At 43.3% G+C, this 16,669-nt stretch overlaps 1 protein-coding gene across 1 annotated transcript in view; it reads left to right on the top strand.

Annotated features, from left to right (window-relative positions):
* Positions 1–16,669, top strand: part of KDM3B (lysine demethylase 3B) — an 84,552-nt gene that overhangs the window by 63,168 nt on the left and 4,715 nt on the right. The window contains exons 13-23 of the mRNA XM_008014569.3: positions 1,743–1,870; positions 3,233–3,512; positions 4,592–4,848; positions 7,975–8,241; positions 9,319–9,490; positions 10,914–11,004; positions 11,128–11,258; positions 11,902–12,021; positions 13,724–13,863; positions 14,147–14,323; positions 15,312–15,446. Of these exons, the coding sequence (XP_008012760.1) occupies positions 1,743–1,870; positions 3,233–3,512; positions 4,592–4,848; positions 7,975–8,241; positions 9,319–9,490; positions 10,914–11,004; positions 11,128–11,258; positions 11,902–12,021; positions 13,724–13,863; positions 14,147–14,323; positions 15,312–15,446 (1,898 nt within the window). The remainder of the gene's footprint in view (positions 1–1,742; positions 1,871–3,232; positions 3,513–4,591; positions 4,849–7,974; positions 8,242–9,318; positions 9,491–10,913; positions 11,005–11,127; positions 11,259–11,901; positions 12,022–13,723; positions 13,864–14,146; positions 14,324–15,311; positions 15,447–16,669) is intronic.

The raw sequence follows: 16,669 nt of genomic DNA, 5'->3' as shown, positions 1-16,669 counted from the left end.
GTATAACCATGAGCCACCGTGCTCAGCCAAATTTGGATCTTTAGATGTGTGTTAGTGTGCATATGGCCACTGCACACTCTGCTCCCCTTTACTGATTAGAGGACCTGGTCTTGTTTCCTGATACCATTTCACATTCCTGCGATTGGCTGGACCAGAATGAAAAAGCCAGTGCCTAGGCTTTCAGAAGGACTTCTGGTTTTAGGCTTGTAAAACAGCTAAAATGGTCAGGAGTGGTAGCTCACGCCTGTAATCCCAGCACTTTGGGAGGCCAAGATTGGAGGATCACTTGAAGCCAGGAGTTCAAAACCAGACTGGTCAACATAGGAAGACCCCATCTCATATAATTAAAAAATAAAATAAATCCAGCTGAAGATAATAAGATATCTTGAATCCATGAGGAAAACAGCTTGCTCAGCAGTAGGAATGAATGGTCATGTTTGTGTCACAATCCCAGTTTACTTCAGTGATTCTTCTAGAAGTTCTGTATGCCTAGCTTCTGTACTTCCATTAACATACATGCACTGAAGGTGATGACTCTGCCAAACTACTGCCTATATTATCCTCCACTTAAGAAAGCTTTGCCACAGTCTAGCCACGGTGGCTCACACCTGTAATCCCAGCACTTTGGGAGGTTGAGGCGGGTAAATCACTTGAGGTCAGAAGTTCGAGACCAGCCTGGCCAACATGGTGACACCCCATCTCTACTAAAAATACAAAATTAGCCAGGCATGGTGGTAGGCGCCTGTAATCCCAACTACTGGGGAGACCGAAGCAGGAGAATTGCTTGAACCCAGGAGGCAGAGGTTGCAGTGAGCCAAGATCACACCGCTGCACTCCAGCCTAGGTGATACAGTGAGACTGTCTCCAAAAAAAAAAAAAAAAAAAATTTTTTGGTGGAGCATCCCTGGATCCCTTATACCCCACTGATTCTAAGCCAAAGGGTTTCCTGAGTGCAGTGGTAGGATGCCTGCTCCCTGCAGGTCTAAGTATAGTTAAATATTTACCCATATAAAGTTTACATTGATCTATTAATTAGGCTTTACCTTTTTTTTAAGGTATAACTTACAGTACAGTATACAATTCCAAATGTTTACACTCTGAGGTGGAGTCTCACCCTGTCACCCAGGGTGGAGTACAGTGGCATGATCTCAGCTCACTGCAACCTCTGCCTCCTAGATTCAAGCGATTCTCGTGCCTCAGCCTCCCAAGTAGCTAGAATTACAGGCACGCACCATCATGCTCATCAAATTTTTGTATTTTTAGTAGAGATGGGGTTTCATCATGTTGGTCAGGTTGGCCTCAAACTCCTGATCTCAAAGCAATTCTTCTGCCTTGGCCTCCCACGTGCTGGGATTAGAGGCGTGAGCCACCACAACTGGCCAATATTTACACTCTTGAACACTAAAGAATCTACCCCTAGAGTTTCTCCTGGAGGATACTGTGTTAATGTTTACTAGAAGAGGGAAAGGAGTATAGCTTCGTGCTCAAAAGTAGCAGAACTTTAGGGGTAGTTATACCTGGGCTAAAGTCTTAGTGCTTCTGTTTACCAGCTTTATGTACTTGAGCAAATGACCTAACTTCTCTCGGTCTCAGTTTGATCATCAGAAATTGAAGATAAAAGCAGCTACCTTATTGAAATGTGGTAAGGATTGAGGGAGATAATGTAAAGAACACTCTTAGCAAAATATGTGGCATATACAAGTATTCTGGTGTTATTTTTATTGTTTACCTTTTTTTCCCAGCTCTTTACAATATTGGAGACATGGTACATGCCGCCCGGGGCAAGTGGGGAATTAAAGCAAACTGCCCTTGTATCAGTCGACAGAACAAATCTGTATTGAGACCTGCCGTCACCAATGGGATGTCACAGGTAAACTGGTGTGTGTGGGTATAACTAAGTGAAGCTTAAATTTTTTTGTACCAGGGTATGCCCCCTTTTCAACTCTGTTATGCCAGACTACTGTAGGATTCCTGAGGAATCAGGAGATGGGGAAGCCTTTCTAGAGAGAGGTTAAAGGACTTTACTCAAAGGATTTTAATTACTCCTGATTGGTACAGTCTCTCTTCATTCATCTTTAAACCGGTTCATGGTTGACTGATAGCACAAAGAGATTCTTAGCATCTTGTCAAGATACATACCTCAGGGTCTTTGTATGGGTAAAGAATATAGAAAAGGTTGCTAAGAATACTGCTGGTCTTGAGTCTTACCTGAGAAGGCACATGGTCCCTATCACTGGATTCATCTCGGGTGCAGAAGACAGAAATAGGAAGATTGGCTCACTGAGTTGGGTTCAGAGGCAGTGGTTTTCAGATTGCTCTGTCCGTTTTTGTTTTATTTTGTTTTGTTTTGTTTTTTTGAGACAGAGTCTTACTCTGTTGCCCATACTGGAGTACAGTGTCATGATCTCGGCTCACTGCAACCTCTGCCTCCCGGGTTCACATGATTCTCATGCCTCAGCCTCCCAAGTAGCTGGAACTACAGGCATGCGCCACCATACCCGGGTAGTTTTTGTATTTGTAGTAGAGACAGGGTTTCACCATGTTGCTCAGGCTGGTTTCGAACTCCTGACATCAAGTGATCCACCCACCTTGGACTCCCAAGATTCTGGGATTACAGGCACGAGCTGCCGCACCCGGCCTGGTTTTCTTTTCAAACACCCACAACCAACTGCTTACATTCCATGGCCTTTCTGGCAACACTGCTACAACATATCGTTGATGATAAGAGGCACAGGGATTAATGCTGAGGGGTCTTGAGATATATTTTCAGTAGAGTTGACTATATAGAGTATGCAAATATGCAAATACTCTAGATAGAGCAAATTATTTGGAAAAATCAGTGAGTAATAAACATTTATTTAGCATTTATGTGTGTCGGAGTTATGCTAAGCCCTTTGCATATACTATTTTATGTAATCCTAAGAACAGCACCACGAGGTCATTTAAATTACCAATTCGCCATTGCAGAAATTGTGTCTGGCGTGCTAACTCTTTATTTTAGATTAGAAACTTCAAGCCTCATTCACTGATCTTTCCACAGAACCTAACCTGGTTTCTGGCATGTTGTAGGACTCAATAAATATATGTTGAATTAAAGAATGTATGAAATGCCAGTTTACAGGACAGATTATTCTTCCCAGACCTATTTAGTATGTGAAGCCATTACTAGTTGTGTTGTATTTTTTTCTACCCAAGGACAGCACTCCAGTCATGTTGGCCTTCTGTGTTTCAGCTTCCTAGCATAAACCCTAGTGCCTCTTCTGGAAACGAAACTACCTTCTCAGGCGGAGGAGGACCGGCACCAATAACAACTCCAGAGCCGGACCATGTTCCCAAAGCCGACAGCACTGACATCAGATCTGAAGAGCCTCTGAAAACAGACAGTTTGGCATCAAATAGCAATAGTGAACTGAAAGCCATCAGGCCTCCTTGTCCTGACACGGCCCCACCCTCCTCCGCCCTGCATTGGTTGGCAGATTTAGCAACTCAGAAGGCTAAAGAAGAAACAAAAGGTGAAATGCAGACAAACCTCTGTTCTGCCTGTGGTAGAAGTCATGAATTTTTTCCAGGATTCTTTGAACTCACACATTATCATGCACATTTATGAAACGTGCTGCTTGCTTTCTCTGGCTAATCACATAAAAATGAGGGACTGCCTTTCAACTTCTTTCTAGAAGTGGAACTTCTCTAAAAAGGCAGATTCCTGGGCCCTACCCTGGATCTCCTTAGTCAGGATTTATACAAGGGGTTTTTTGTTTGTTTGTTTTTTTGTTTTGTTTTGAGACGGAGTTTCACTCTTGTTGCCTGGAGTTCAGGCTGGAGTGCAATGGCGCGATCTTGGCTCATTGCAACCTCCGCCTCCTGGGTTCAAGTGATTCTCCCGCCTCAGCCTCCCAAGTAGCTGGGATTACAGGGATGCACCACCACACCCAGCTAATTTTTTTGTATTTTTAGTAGAGACGAGGTTTCTCCATGTTGGTCAGGCTGGTCTCAAACTCCCGACCTCAGGTGATCCACCTGTCTTGGCCTCCCAAAGTGCTGGGATTACAGGCGTGAGCCACCATGCCCAGCCATATACAATACTTTTAACAAGCTTCTCAGATGGTTCTGTTATACAGCCAGGGTTGAGAGCTAGACTTAGAGCAGAAGTTTTCAGCTGGGCACAAGAATCAGCTGGGGAATGGTTAAAAATGCAGATTCCTGTGTCCCACCCAGAACTATGAAATCAGAATCTCTGAGGGTAACAATCTCCATTTTTAACAGGCACTCCAAGTGACTTCAGTACAGGTATTCTGGAGATACACGTTAAACACTATCTTAGAAAGTGAGGGAGTTGGAAGATGGATGACAACAAAAGGGAGTTTGAAATTCAGATCTGGTAAAGAAGTAGTAGGAGAGCTTCTCCTTGGCTGTGAGACCTCGTATAATTCTAGCTTGTAAGGCTTGACCCAAACAAACCATACACAGTTTGGGGGGTGCAGGGGAAGGGAGACAATCTTTCCTCCTTCCCATGTGACTGATTTTCAGGGGTCAGTTGTGTGCTGAGTATTCCTTTTCGTACCTAATGCTATTCCCGGTTATGTTCTTACAGAAGCAGGGTCCCTGAGGTCGGTGCTCAATAAAGAGTCTCATTCGCCCTTTGGGCTGGACTCGTTCAACTCCACTGCAAAGGTCTCTCCGTTGACTCCAAAGCTTTTTAACAGTCTGTTGCTGGGTCCCACTGCCTCCAACAACAAAACCGAAGGGTCTAGCCTTCGAGACCTCCTTCACTCCGGGCCTGGAAAACTTCCTCAAACCCCCTTGGACACAGGCATACCCTTTCCCCCGGTCTTCTCTACATCCTCAGCAGTAAGTGTCCGCTCTGCAACTCGAGCCTTTGCAGCTTTTCCATGAAAGAACCATCAGAGATCAGATAATTGGGTTAGAGGGTACATGGGTGATTTGTGGTCTCTACATTGTCAAGTTGACAAGGTCTCTCTTTAAAGTTTTGGGAATGTTTGAGATCTTTTTAAGTAGTGAACTTTTTGTACCATGTTAGGAAGTCCGTAAAAATTGAGATTTTGAAATTTTTCAGTCATCAGCAGAAAAGTTAATACACTGATTACTTGTTTTTCTTGATAATAACAGGCATTAATTTTTTTTTTTAAACCTAGACAGTACATTTTTATTGTATTCTTGGATATCTAATAGATGTCTCAAACGTTTAATGCATCTAAGCCTGAACTCCTGATCTTCTGACCATAAGCCTGCTTCTCCTTAGTTTTCCCCTACTGGTTGGTGACATCTCTGTCCTTCTGATTGCTTGCACCAGAAATCTTAGAATCATTTGGGACTCGCCTGTCTTACCTTTCATATCAAATTCGTTAGCAAATCCTTTCAAATTTGATCTTTAAACTATATTCAGAATCCACTCATTTTTCATCAGCTCTATTGCTTCCTCTCTGTTCTGATCCAACATCTTGCCTAAGTTTTTGCAATAAATTCCTTATAGGTCCCCTTGTTTCTGCCCTTTACAATCTACAGTGTATTTTCAACACAGTAGCTAGAGTAGTTCTTTTAAAATATAAGTCATCCCATGGGAGACTTTTTATTAAGAAATAAAAATTAAAAAAGAAATGAAATGGAGAAAAATAATAAAATATAAGTCAGATCATATCACCTCTGCCTGAAATCCTTTAAGGGCTTCCTTTTTCTCTCATAAGATGAACAGAGTCCTTATAGTGCTTACACATGAGTAGAGTCACGCACCTGGACTCTGAGGCCATAGCCCTATCTATTCATCATCCTTTCACCTTTCTGACTTCAACTACCACTCTCTGTCCTGTTCACTCCACTCCAGCCACACCCACCTTCTTTGAACATGGCCAGGCATGCTCCCTCTTCAGGGCCTTTGCTCTTGTTATGTCCTCCACCTAGAATTTCTTTCCCATGTAACCACCTCACTTGCTTCATCATCAGCTCCCTCACCTAACTCCTGAAATGTTACCCTCAGTAACCCTTTCTTCATATATCACCCTTCTGCACATACCTATTTTCACTTCTTTGTTTTTTTATAGCACTCATTACCATCTGACCTATTACATGTTTGATTTTCTGTCTCTTGCCTCTCCTAAAGGCATTTTTGACTATTCTGTAGTATATCCCCAGTGCCATGGTGTTTCATCCAGTCATGTTTAGTAAGCATTTATTGAATGAATGAATTTACAAGGTACAATATCTGAAAGATAGAAAAGAGGCTGGGCACGGTGTCTCACACCTATAATCCCAGCACTTTGGGAGGCTGAGGTGGACAGATCACTTGAGGTCAGGAGTTCAAGACTAACCTGACCAATGTGGTGAAATCCTGTCTCTACTGAAAAACTACAAAAATTAGCCAGGCATGATTGCACATGCTTGTAATCCCAGCTACTCGGGAGGCTGAGGCAGGAGAATCGCCTGAACCTGGGAGGTGGAAGTTGCAGTGAGCCAAGATCGCACCACTGCACTCCAGCCTAGGCGACAGAGGGAGATCCATCTCAAAAAAATAAATAAATAAATAAAATAAAAAAGGTTTGGAGTGAAAAGTTTCTTTTGCACCCTTGCCTCCCAGCCACCTGTTTCCCTTTCTAGAAGTCTCCAGTGTTTCTCGAGATATGATAATTCGTATGTATGTTTTTCCCCTTTCATACAAATGTTCTACACCTTGCTTTTCTGATTTTTAGTTTATATGTCCTGCAGATCATTTCAAGTGAATACATAAACATGTTTCTTATTTTGTTTTATGACTAATACCTGAAATGTGATGAATTGTGGGTGACTGAGCCCTCTATACAATTTGGGTTATTTGTTTCTCTTTTGGATAAGTGACTGTTTTTTGTTTTGTGTTTTGTGTTTTTTTTGAGACACAGTCTCACTCTGTTGCCCAAGCTGGAGTGCTGTGGCATGCTCTCAGCTCACTGCAACCTCTGCCTCTCGGGTTCAAGCAATTCTCCTGCCTTAGCCTCCCTCCCAAGCAAGTAGCTAGGACTACAGGCATGTGCCACCACACCGGGCTAATTTTTGTATTTTTAGTAGAGATAGGGTTTCATCATGTTGGCCAGGCTGGTCTCGAACTCCTGACCTCAGGTAATCCACCCGCCTCGGCCTCCCAAAGTGCTGGGATTAACACGCGTGAGCCACCATGCCTGGCCTGGATAAGTAACTTTTTAAAAGCAAACAAAACAATTACTTTGGGTACTGTTTCATATATACTTGCTGATTATACCACCAGTTCTTTTTCTAATTCTCCCATGATGTTACATAATTATACATACTTTATAGAGATAGGGATTAGTAATACTGTAAGCATAGGATTATCCAGTTTATAAAAGCTTCCCCACCTTCAGTTCTGTGACCTTAGGTATGTCACTTTCATCTGTGGGCCTGAGCTTTCCCATCAACTGAAACAGGTGAGTGATTCTCAGTGGGATAGTAGTAAGGAAAAAATGGAGAGTAGGAGACTGCTTTCAGAATATACAGTTGCTCTTGGACACTCTGCTACACCCATCATTGAGGTACTCCCTGGTAGAAAACCACTGCCTTGATAAGTCACTTCAGTTACTGAATTGAAGTATTGTATCCCTTGGGCATGCTGGTTAGGAAAAATTTAGAACCCTCAAACTAAGTGACCTTATTCTACTCAGTTACAGCATTTGATGATGCCTGTAGTCTGCATGCATATGTGCTTTGTATACTGAATGGCTGATGCCAAAAGTATTTCTTAGGTCTCAGATCTCTCGAGGCAGAAGGGATCTGTTATACTTTTCTTTCCTAAATGTTAAGATAAAATATGAAGGATAAAAGAATTTAAGGTGTTGACTTATTATCCCCCTTCCAGTTGTAAAAGGCATTTTAATAACTTTTGTAGAATTTAATCAGATAGGTCAGAACTCCTTGTGAATACAATTGTGAGACAGTTTTTTGAATGCCGTTACCTGATGGATTTGTGTCTGACAGGGAGTGAAGAGCAAGGCCAGCCTACCCAACTTTCTTGACCACATCATTGCCTCAGTGGTAGAAAATAAGAAAACCTCAGATGCTTCAAAGCGGGCCTGCAACTTGACTGATACCCAGAAGGAAGTGAAGGAGATGGTGATGGGGTTAAATGTGCTAGATCCCCATACTTCTCACTCCTGGCTTTGTGATGGGAGGCTTCTGTGTCTCCATGACCCCAGCAACAAAAACAACTGGAAGATCTTCCGGGAGTGTTGGAAGCAAGGTCAGGTAAGCAAGAATAAGTCGTTCCAAGGGCCAACTATCTGCCTGCCTACCACAGCCACTTGGACAATTCCAGGTCTCTCTTTTTGCCAGGGAGATTTAGACATAGTTAGGTTATTGTAATAGCCTTGCAACTTCGAATTGTTTTGGGTTTTTAAAAGCAAGGAGATGGTCAGACACAGTGGCTCACGCCTGTAATCTCAGCACTTTGGGAGGCCAAGGCAGGCACATCATCTGAGGTCAGGAGTTCAAGACTAGCTTGGCCAACATAGTGAAATCCTGTCTCTACTAAAAATATAAAAAAAAACTAGCTGGGCATGGTGGTGGGCGCCTGTAATCCAAGGCGATTGGGAGGGTGAGGCAGGAGAATCACTTTACCTGGGAGGCAGAGGGTGCAGTGAGCCAAGATCATGCCACTACATTCCAGCCTGGACAACAGAGCAAGATTCCACCTCAAAAATAAATAATAAATAAATAAAAGCAAGGAGATTACTAAAAACGCACTTTGCATCCTCTTGTTTCTAAGCTATATAGTTCTGTGTTCTTAAAAAGGCAGTCGAAATGTCTGTTAGGTGGTGATCTGGCATTGATGACACCTTTAGAGAAGTGTGATTTTAAGATGGGGCAGAGGAGGGGTTGGAGGTAGGTAGTACTTTTCTAGGTAAATGTTTTAAGGCCACACAAGTTTTTTGATAGTGTGATAACACTCCCAACTTTAAAAACTTGAGCAGGTGCTTGAGGAAGGGGAGCTCATGGCTTCCTCATTTTCAATATGAGGAAGTGTTCACAAAGTACAAAGTTGCACTTGTCAGCTTTTTGTCCTCTCACCTCAAAACAGTGGTAGGTATTAGGGCAACAAAAGTGATTTCCCCAGGGTGAGAATTAAGCATAACGATGGAGTAGAAGCATTTCCTTTCACTTTAGTTGACATGTGGAAATCCATGGATTATACAACTGGGAAAGAACAGTAGAGCTTCCTGGAGAAGAGGAGGCCCTCCTCAGGAAACTCTCCTATTCTGTCTCAGCCCTGAAGCCGGAAGTTTTTCCTGGATTGCTCTGATTGGGATATTTTTGTTTCCACAGCCAGTGCTGGTTTCGGGGGTACATAAAAAGCTCAAGTCTGAGCTCTGGAAGCCAGAAGCCTTTAGCCAGGAATTTGGAGACCAGGATGTAGACTTGGTGAACTGCAGGAACTGTGCTATAATTTCCGATGTGAAAGTTCGGGATTTCTGGGATGGTTTCGAGATCATATGCAGTAAGTAGCTTTCATCTCTAGTTCAGTAATAGCAGACTGGAAAATAAGCATCTATATGCCCAGCTCTGCCCTTGAATAATAAATTATATTCTGGGGCATAATAGGGACTTGAAAAAATTAATTAATTAAAAATTAAAAACAGGCCGGGCACGGTGGCTCAAGCCTGTAATCCCAGCACTTTGGGAGGCCGAGACGGGTGGATCACGAGGTCAGGAGATCGAGACCATACTGGCTAACACGATGAAACCCCATCTCTACTAAAAAATACAAAAAACTAGCCGGGCAAGGTGACGGGCGCCTGTAGTCCCAGCTACTCGGGAGGCTGAGGCAGGAGAATGGCGTGAACCCGGGAGGCAGAGCTTGCAGTGAGCTGAGATCCGGCCACTGCACTCCAGCCTGGGCGACAGAGCAAGACTCCGTCTCAAAAAAAAAAAAAAAAAAAATTTAAAAACAGACAGCCGGGCGTGGTCACTCGCTCCTTTAATTTCAGTCCTTTCGGAGGCTGAGGCGTGGATCACTTGGAGTCAGGAGTTCAAGACCAGCCTGGCCAACTTAGCGAAACCTCGTCTCTACTAAAAATACAAAAATTAGCCGGGCATGGTGTGTGCCTATAAACCCAGCTACTCAGGAAGCTGAGGCGGGAGAATCACTTGAACCCAGGAGGCAGAGGTTGCAATGAGCCAAGGTGGCACCACTGCACTCCAGCCTGGGTGATGGAGTGAGACTCTGTCTCAAAAATAAATAAATAAATAAATAAATAAATAAATAAATCCAAATTATACCCACTTGGTAGGGGAACATTCTGCCCTGGTACCAACTCTGTAGCTTACATGGCAATCGCATGACTCTCAGAGCATGCCTGGACTTAATCATGTGATTCCATGAACTGTGCAGAGCACTTTACTCTGAGAAAGGGGGATAGAATCCCTGTAAGATGGAAAAATAAGACACACACTGAAGTAGTGAGTGAGGAAAACAAAGCCCACCTAGTCCATTATGGGGGTTTACAAGTCTGAAATAAAAGGTTAGTCTCCTAGGCCAGGCACAGTGCCTTATGCCTGTAATCCCAGCACTTTGGGAGGCCAAGGCAGGTGGATCATCTGAGGTCAGGAGTTCGAGACCAGCCTGGCCAACATGGCAAAACCCCGTCTCTACTAAAAATACAAAAATTAACTGGGCGTGGTGGTGGTCGCCTATAATCCCAGCTACTCAGGAGGCTGAGGCAGGGAGAACCGCTTCAAACCGGGAGGCGGAGGTTGCAGTGAGCCAAGATCATGCCACTGTATTCCAGCCCGGGTGACAGAGCAAGACTGTCTCAAAAAAAAAAAAAAAAAGAGGTTAGTCTCCTAAAACTTAGTCACTGTTGAAAATCAGACACCAGCCAAACCAGCAGATGTTTGTGGGAGTACTCTCTGTCTTCCAGAACGACTACGGTCAGAAGATGGGCAGCCAATGGTGCTCAAACTCAAGGACTGGCCTCCTGGGGAAGATTTTCGAGACATGATGCCAACCAGGTTAGTGACCTGTGGTGGTGTCATCTTCAGAAGCCATCACAGAGTAGTCACAGAAAAGTGAACTTTGTCTGTTGGCTTTCTTCCCCTATAACAAGCTAAGTCATCTTTCCTGCACTTTTATAGGTTTGAAGATCTGATGGAGAACCTTCCTCTGCCAGAATATACCAAACGAGATGGCAGGCTCAATCTGGCCTCTAGGCTACCTAGCTACTTTGTAAGGCCTGATCTGGGCCCCAAGATGTACAACGCCTATGGTATGAGGGAGAGGCTAAAATTGCTCTTTTGGGGGACTGTTGTTCTTATTTCAACTATAGAGGGAGATCTGTGGTCAATGTCAAGTATAGAGATGATTGCAGGCAAGTGCTAGAGAAGTGAATAGTATCCAAGATAGTCTTGAATATGTTTGCTTTTGTCATACTGGTTTTTATAACATCCATGTATGCCCAAACCATAAGCTTACATGTCTCCAGTAGTGAGGAAGTTTCATGTCAAAAACTACCTAAGGAGCCATATTCTCGAGTCTAAGAGACTTGACAAAATAATAATGAAGAGGTCTGGGTGCCATGCTACCCAGCCAGTGCTTTGTGAAGGCCAGTGATGACCTAAATCACAGTGAAAGCTCAGCTTTATCTGAATACGCCTAATGCCCATATCTGTTTTGTTTTTCATGGAGAGATCGTTTTTTGGAGGTAGATTTGTTCTGTGGCCATCGTCAATGAGAATCAGTCTTAAAACAGTATAAAAAAGATGAAAGTGATTTCTTCATAAACAAATAGACTTCACTCTCCTAATTTTACTCATTTAAGAACACCCTTGAGCATGTTTTCAGATGTCGCGTTGATGTGGATTCTTCCGAATATTGGCTCTTCACCTTGCATATTTTTCTTTCTCCTTCAGGGTTGATAACAGCAGAAGATAGAAGAGTTGGTACAACAAATCTTCATTTAGATGTGTCTGATGCTGTTAATGTGATGGTGTATGTTGGGATTCCCATCGGGGAGGGTGCTCATGATGAAGGTATGCTTTCTAGAATCTGCTGCTTCAGGATGGTGAGGCTTTGTCTTGGGAATACAGTGTTGGGTGTTTTCATTCTTAGGGCCAGTGGCTTTTCCTTTTTCCTTTTTCTTTTTTCTTTTTTTTTTTTTTTTGGAGGCAGAGCCTCGCCTCACTCTATCCCCCAGGGTAGAGTGCAATGGCGCAATCTTGGCTCACTGCAACCTCCGCTGCCTCCCGGGTTCAAGCAATTCTCCTGCGTCAGCCTCCTGGAATTACAAGCGCCTGCCACCACACCCGGCTAATTTTTGTATTTTTAGTATGGATGGGTTTTGCCATGTTGGCCAGGCTGGTCTCAAACTCCTGACCTCAGGTTATCTGCCTGCCTAAAGTGCTGGGATTACAGGTGTCAGCCACTGCACCTGGCTTCTTTTTTCTTTTCTTATTCCCCTAGTGGCTTTTTCTTGTTTCTTCCAGGCCTAATGGGAAGTGGCCCAGTGGATGTTGCTAGGTAAAGGGGGAGGTTCTAGTAGAGAAGAATACCACTTTGCGTATCTTTGACTAGAGTCTCTTTCTAGAAATGCTACCCTTTTCTACTTTGTAGCCTCACAAAGAGAAATGAAGGTCAGCTGTGGAGTGACAGATGATAAAACCAGGACCTTCATAAAAATGAAGCACAAAAGTGATATTTTGCTGTATTTATAATTCCTGCCATCTTAGTGTTAAAATTAATACATGTTCATTATGGAAATTTCGAAAAAAGGGATAATTTTATAAAAGAAAATAAGTAACTCAAAATCTCAAGGTTCAGGGATAATTTCTTTGTTGTTTTTTTTTTTTTTTTTTTTTTTTTTTTTTTGAGATAGAGTCTCACTATGTTGCTCAGACTGGCTTCAAACTCCTGGGCTCCAGCATTCCTCCCACCTCAGCCTCCCGAGTAACTGGGCCTACAGGCAAGGCCACTGTGCCTGGCTTTACATTTGCTTTTTTTAACTTTTCTTTTCCTTTCTTTTTTCTGCAACCTCCGCCTCCTGGGTTCAAGCAATTCTCAGGCCTCAGCCTCCCAAGTAGCCGGGATTACAGGCATGTGCCACCACACTCGGTTAATTTTTGTATTTTTAGTAGAGACGGGGTTTCACCATGTTGGCCAGGCTGGACTTGAACTCCCAACCTCAGGTGATCCGCCCACCTCAGCCTCTCAAAGTGCTGGGATTATAGACATGAGCCACCATGCCCAGCCTACATTTGCCTTGGATTCTGCACACCTGCAACATTCATGATGGTGTTTTTTAGGTCATTATAATAGACAAGCATTAGAAGCCAACCCTCTTCACTTGCCAGTGGTGCTTTATGCTCTGTGAACTTCAATTCAGAATCCTAGTGTTTGAAGGGGTCTTGAGAACATATATAGACTCCATATACTTGTAGCGGAAAATAACCTGCAAGTTAAACATAAGATATGGCTACACAGTTTAAGCAAAAAGTATGTGTTAAGGGGAAATTATACCTCCAAAAATGCTGAATCTCTAATAAGTAAGGAAGGTTTAATGTTGTTCTGTGTGTAGGCAGCTTAGACCAGTATGAATTTTGATTCTTTGATTCTGCATTACATTATTCCAGAGATGGAGAAGAGTAAAAACTCAGTTTGTTTGAACTGGACATTTCGTTTCACTCAGTGGTACTGAAATGGCTGACTACATTGAAAATGTCATTTTGCCCTTTTCAGAGGTACTCAAGACAATTGATGAGGGAGATGCTGATGAGGTGACAAAGCAGAGGATTCATGATGGAAAAGAGAAGCCAGGTGCTTTATGGCACATCTATGCAGCCAAGGATGCAGAGAAGATCCGGGAGCTGCTCCGAAAGGTATGCGCCTGGGTGGGCTGTGCTCCCAGCTCACATATCAAGGGTCTGGATGCTGAGACACCCTATCTAGGGTTTCTCATGTAGAGTCCCTTGGCATTAAAGACGTGTTGGCCATGGTATCTCTGGTGGCAAAGCCCAAAGACCTGAATCCATACCTAGAGGATGTTGACTAGAATAAAGTTTTGCCATCCCCACTCCATCTTAGGACATTGCTACAGCAAGTTGGATTTATACTGTCAATAATGTTTAATTTTCCCATCTTTGGATTTGATTGTGGCTTTAGGTTGGAGAAGAACAAGGCCAAGAGAACCCCCCTGATCATGACCCAATTCATGACCAAAGTTGGTACCTGGACCAGACCCTCCGTAAGCGACTCTATGAGGAGTATGGTGTGCAAGGCTGGGCTATCGTGCAGTTCCTAGGTGATGCTGTTTTCATACCTGCTGGAGCCCCACACCAGGTGGGTTCCTGCTTGGGGGTTGGGCTGGACAGTTCCATGGGCTTCTTATTTCTGTCTTTCTTGCTAATCTACCAAGAGATTTAAGTAGCTAGATCAGACTGATTTCTCTTATGCTGCAACTTGTTTTATGCTTTTATTTTCTTCCTTGTAACATTAAGGCTCATTTAAAAATTTTTAAACAGGGCTGGACACAGTGGCTCACACCCGTAATCCCAGCACTTTGGGAGGCCGAGGCAGGCAGATCACCTGAGGTCGGGAGTTCAAGACCAGCCTGACCAACATGGTGAAACCCCATCTCTACTAAAAATACAAAATTAGCCAGGCGTGGTGGCACATGCCTATAATCCCAGCTACTCAGGAGGCTGAGGCAGGAGAATCACTTGAACCCAGGAGGTGGAGGTTGCAGTGAGCCAAGATCGCGCCATTGCACTCCAGCCTGGGCAACAAGAGCAAAACTCGGTCTCAAAAAAAAAAAAAATTTAAAACAATGCAAGCTATTAAAGAAAAAGTGACAAGTCCTAGCTCCGCTACTTGTAGCATACTCTTCTTATCAATCCCCTTATCCTACTTTCCCAATCTAGTTGCTTTCCTCAGAGGTAGCCTACTGTTAACAGTTGGTGTATATTTTTCCAGAGCATTTTATGTGCAAATACTAATGTTTTTATGTATTTTTTTTCCTTTTTTTTTTTTTTTTTTTTTGTGGTAGAGACTGGGTTTCACCATGTTGCCTAGGCTGGTCTTGAACTCCTGAGCTCAAGCAATCAACCTGCCTCAGCCTCCCAAAGTGCTGGGATTACAGGCATGAGCCACTGCACCTGGCCGTTGTTTTTATTTATACATTTGCACTTACAGCTTTTCTGTGTTGTTATAAAAATAGAAATATTATACATATTTCTTAAGGTTTTTTTTAACTATATCATGGACGTTTTCCATATATTATTGAATCTCTAATGTCTGATATTTACCCTCTGCACTTTGCCCCTCGCAGGTTCACAATCTATACAGTTGCATAAAAGTAGCAGAAGACTTTGTATCTCCAGAACATGTAAAGCACTGTTTCCGCCTGACTCAGGAATTCAGGCATCTCTCTAACACTCATACAAATCATGAGGATAAACTGCAGGTAAATAACTCCTCCTCCTACCCCACTCTGTCTTCTCATTGCATACTCATATACATTACACAGAAAGCACATTCTCCTTTCTGAGGGTATTCTCCGAAGGTCTAATTGTGGAGGAGAAATGATGCAGGGAAGAAGTTTGAAGATATGGAGTCATTTTAGGACACATTTAATTGTTTTTTAAAGTTTTTCTTCTTTTTTACAAAAATTAGCTGGGCATGATGGGGCATATCTGTAGTCCCAGCTACTCAGGAAACTGAGGCAGGAGAATTGTTTGAATTGGGAGGCGGAGGTTGCAGTGAGCCGAAATCATGCCAGTGCACTCCAACCTGGGTGACAGCAAAACAAAACAAAAAAAAAAAGTTTTTCTTCTTTTTAATAGAATGGGGTCTATGTTGCCCAGGCTGGTCTCAAACTACTGGGCTCAAGATATCCTCTCACCTCAGCCTCACAAAGTACTGGGAATACAGGTGTGAGCCACTGCTTAACGTAATCATTTCTGTTGTGACAGTCCTCATTTCTCTCCCCTTCAGAGTTACAGTATTACTAGTGTTAGTAACTAACTAGACAGACCTCCCCAAAAGGTGGGAAAAGCACTATGGCAGTGTGTTCTAGGCATGTTTTTGAGAATAAATGTTGCGCCGAAGCTGCTTCTCATAGCAGATTTCTATGCAAACTCAATTTCTTAGAGCTCTGCTAGGGATTACATTTCATGTCCCTAAGAACTGTATCCCCTTGTAGAGCAGAGCTGAACAATCAGGTTAGGTTTCCTCTGCTCTTGAAATGGATGGGAATTTTAAGGCAGAATTTCATCATTAATACATTTAGATAGTTTAGTTGCATAAAAAGAACAAAGAGAACCGGGCACGGTGGCTCATGCCTGTAATACCAGCACTTTGGGAGGCCAAGGTGGGTGGATCACGAGGTCAGGAGATCGAGATCATCCTGGCTAATATGTTGATACCCCATCTCTACTAAAAATACAAAAAATTAGCCAGGCCTGGTGGCACACACCTGTAGTCCTAGCTACTCGGGAGGCTGAGACAGGAGAATCGCTAGAACCTGGGAGGCAGAGGTTGCAGTGAGCTGAGATCGCGCCACTGCACTCCAGCCTGGGTGACAGAGCGAGACACCCTCTCAAAAAAAAAAAAACAGAATAAGGAAGCAAAGTTCTCTAGGCTTTCACTGTGGCCTCTTTTTTTCTGGCATGCCTGTGGTTCAAGTGT

Source organism: Chlorocebus sabaeus, chromosome 23 (assembly GCF_047675955.1).
Source record: "Chlorocebus sabaeus isolate Y175 chromosome 23, mChlSab1.0.hap1, whole genome shotgun sequence".
In the NCBI taxonomy this organism is placed as follows: domain Eukaryota; kingdom Metazoa; phylum Chordata; class Mammalia; order Primates; family Cercopithecidae; genus Chlorocebus; species Chlorocebus sabaeus.
This window is presented reverse-complemented; position numbering and strand designations above follow the sequence as displayed.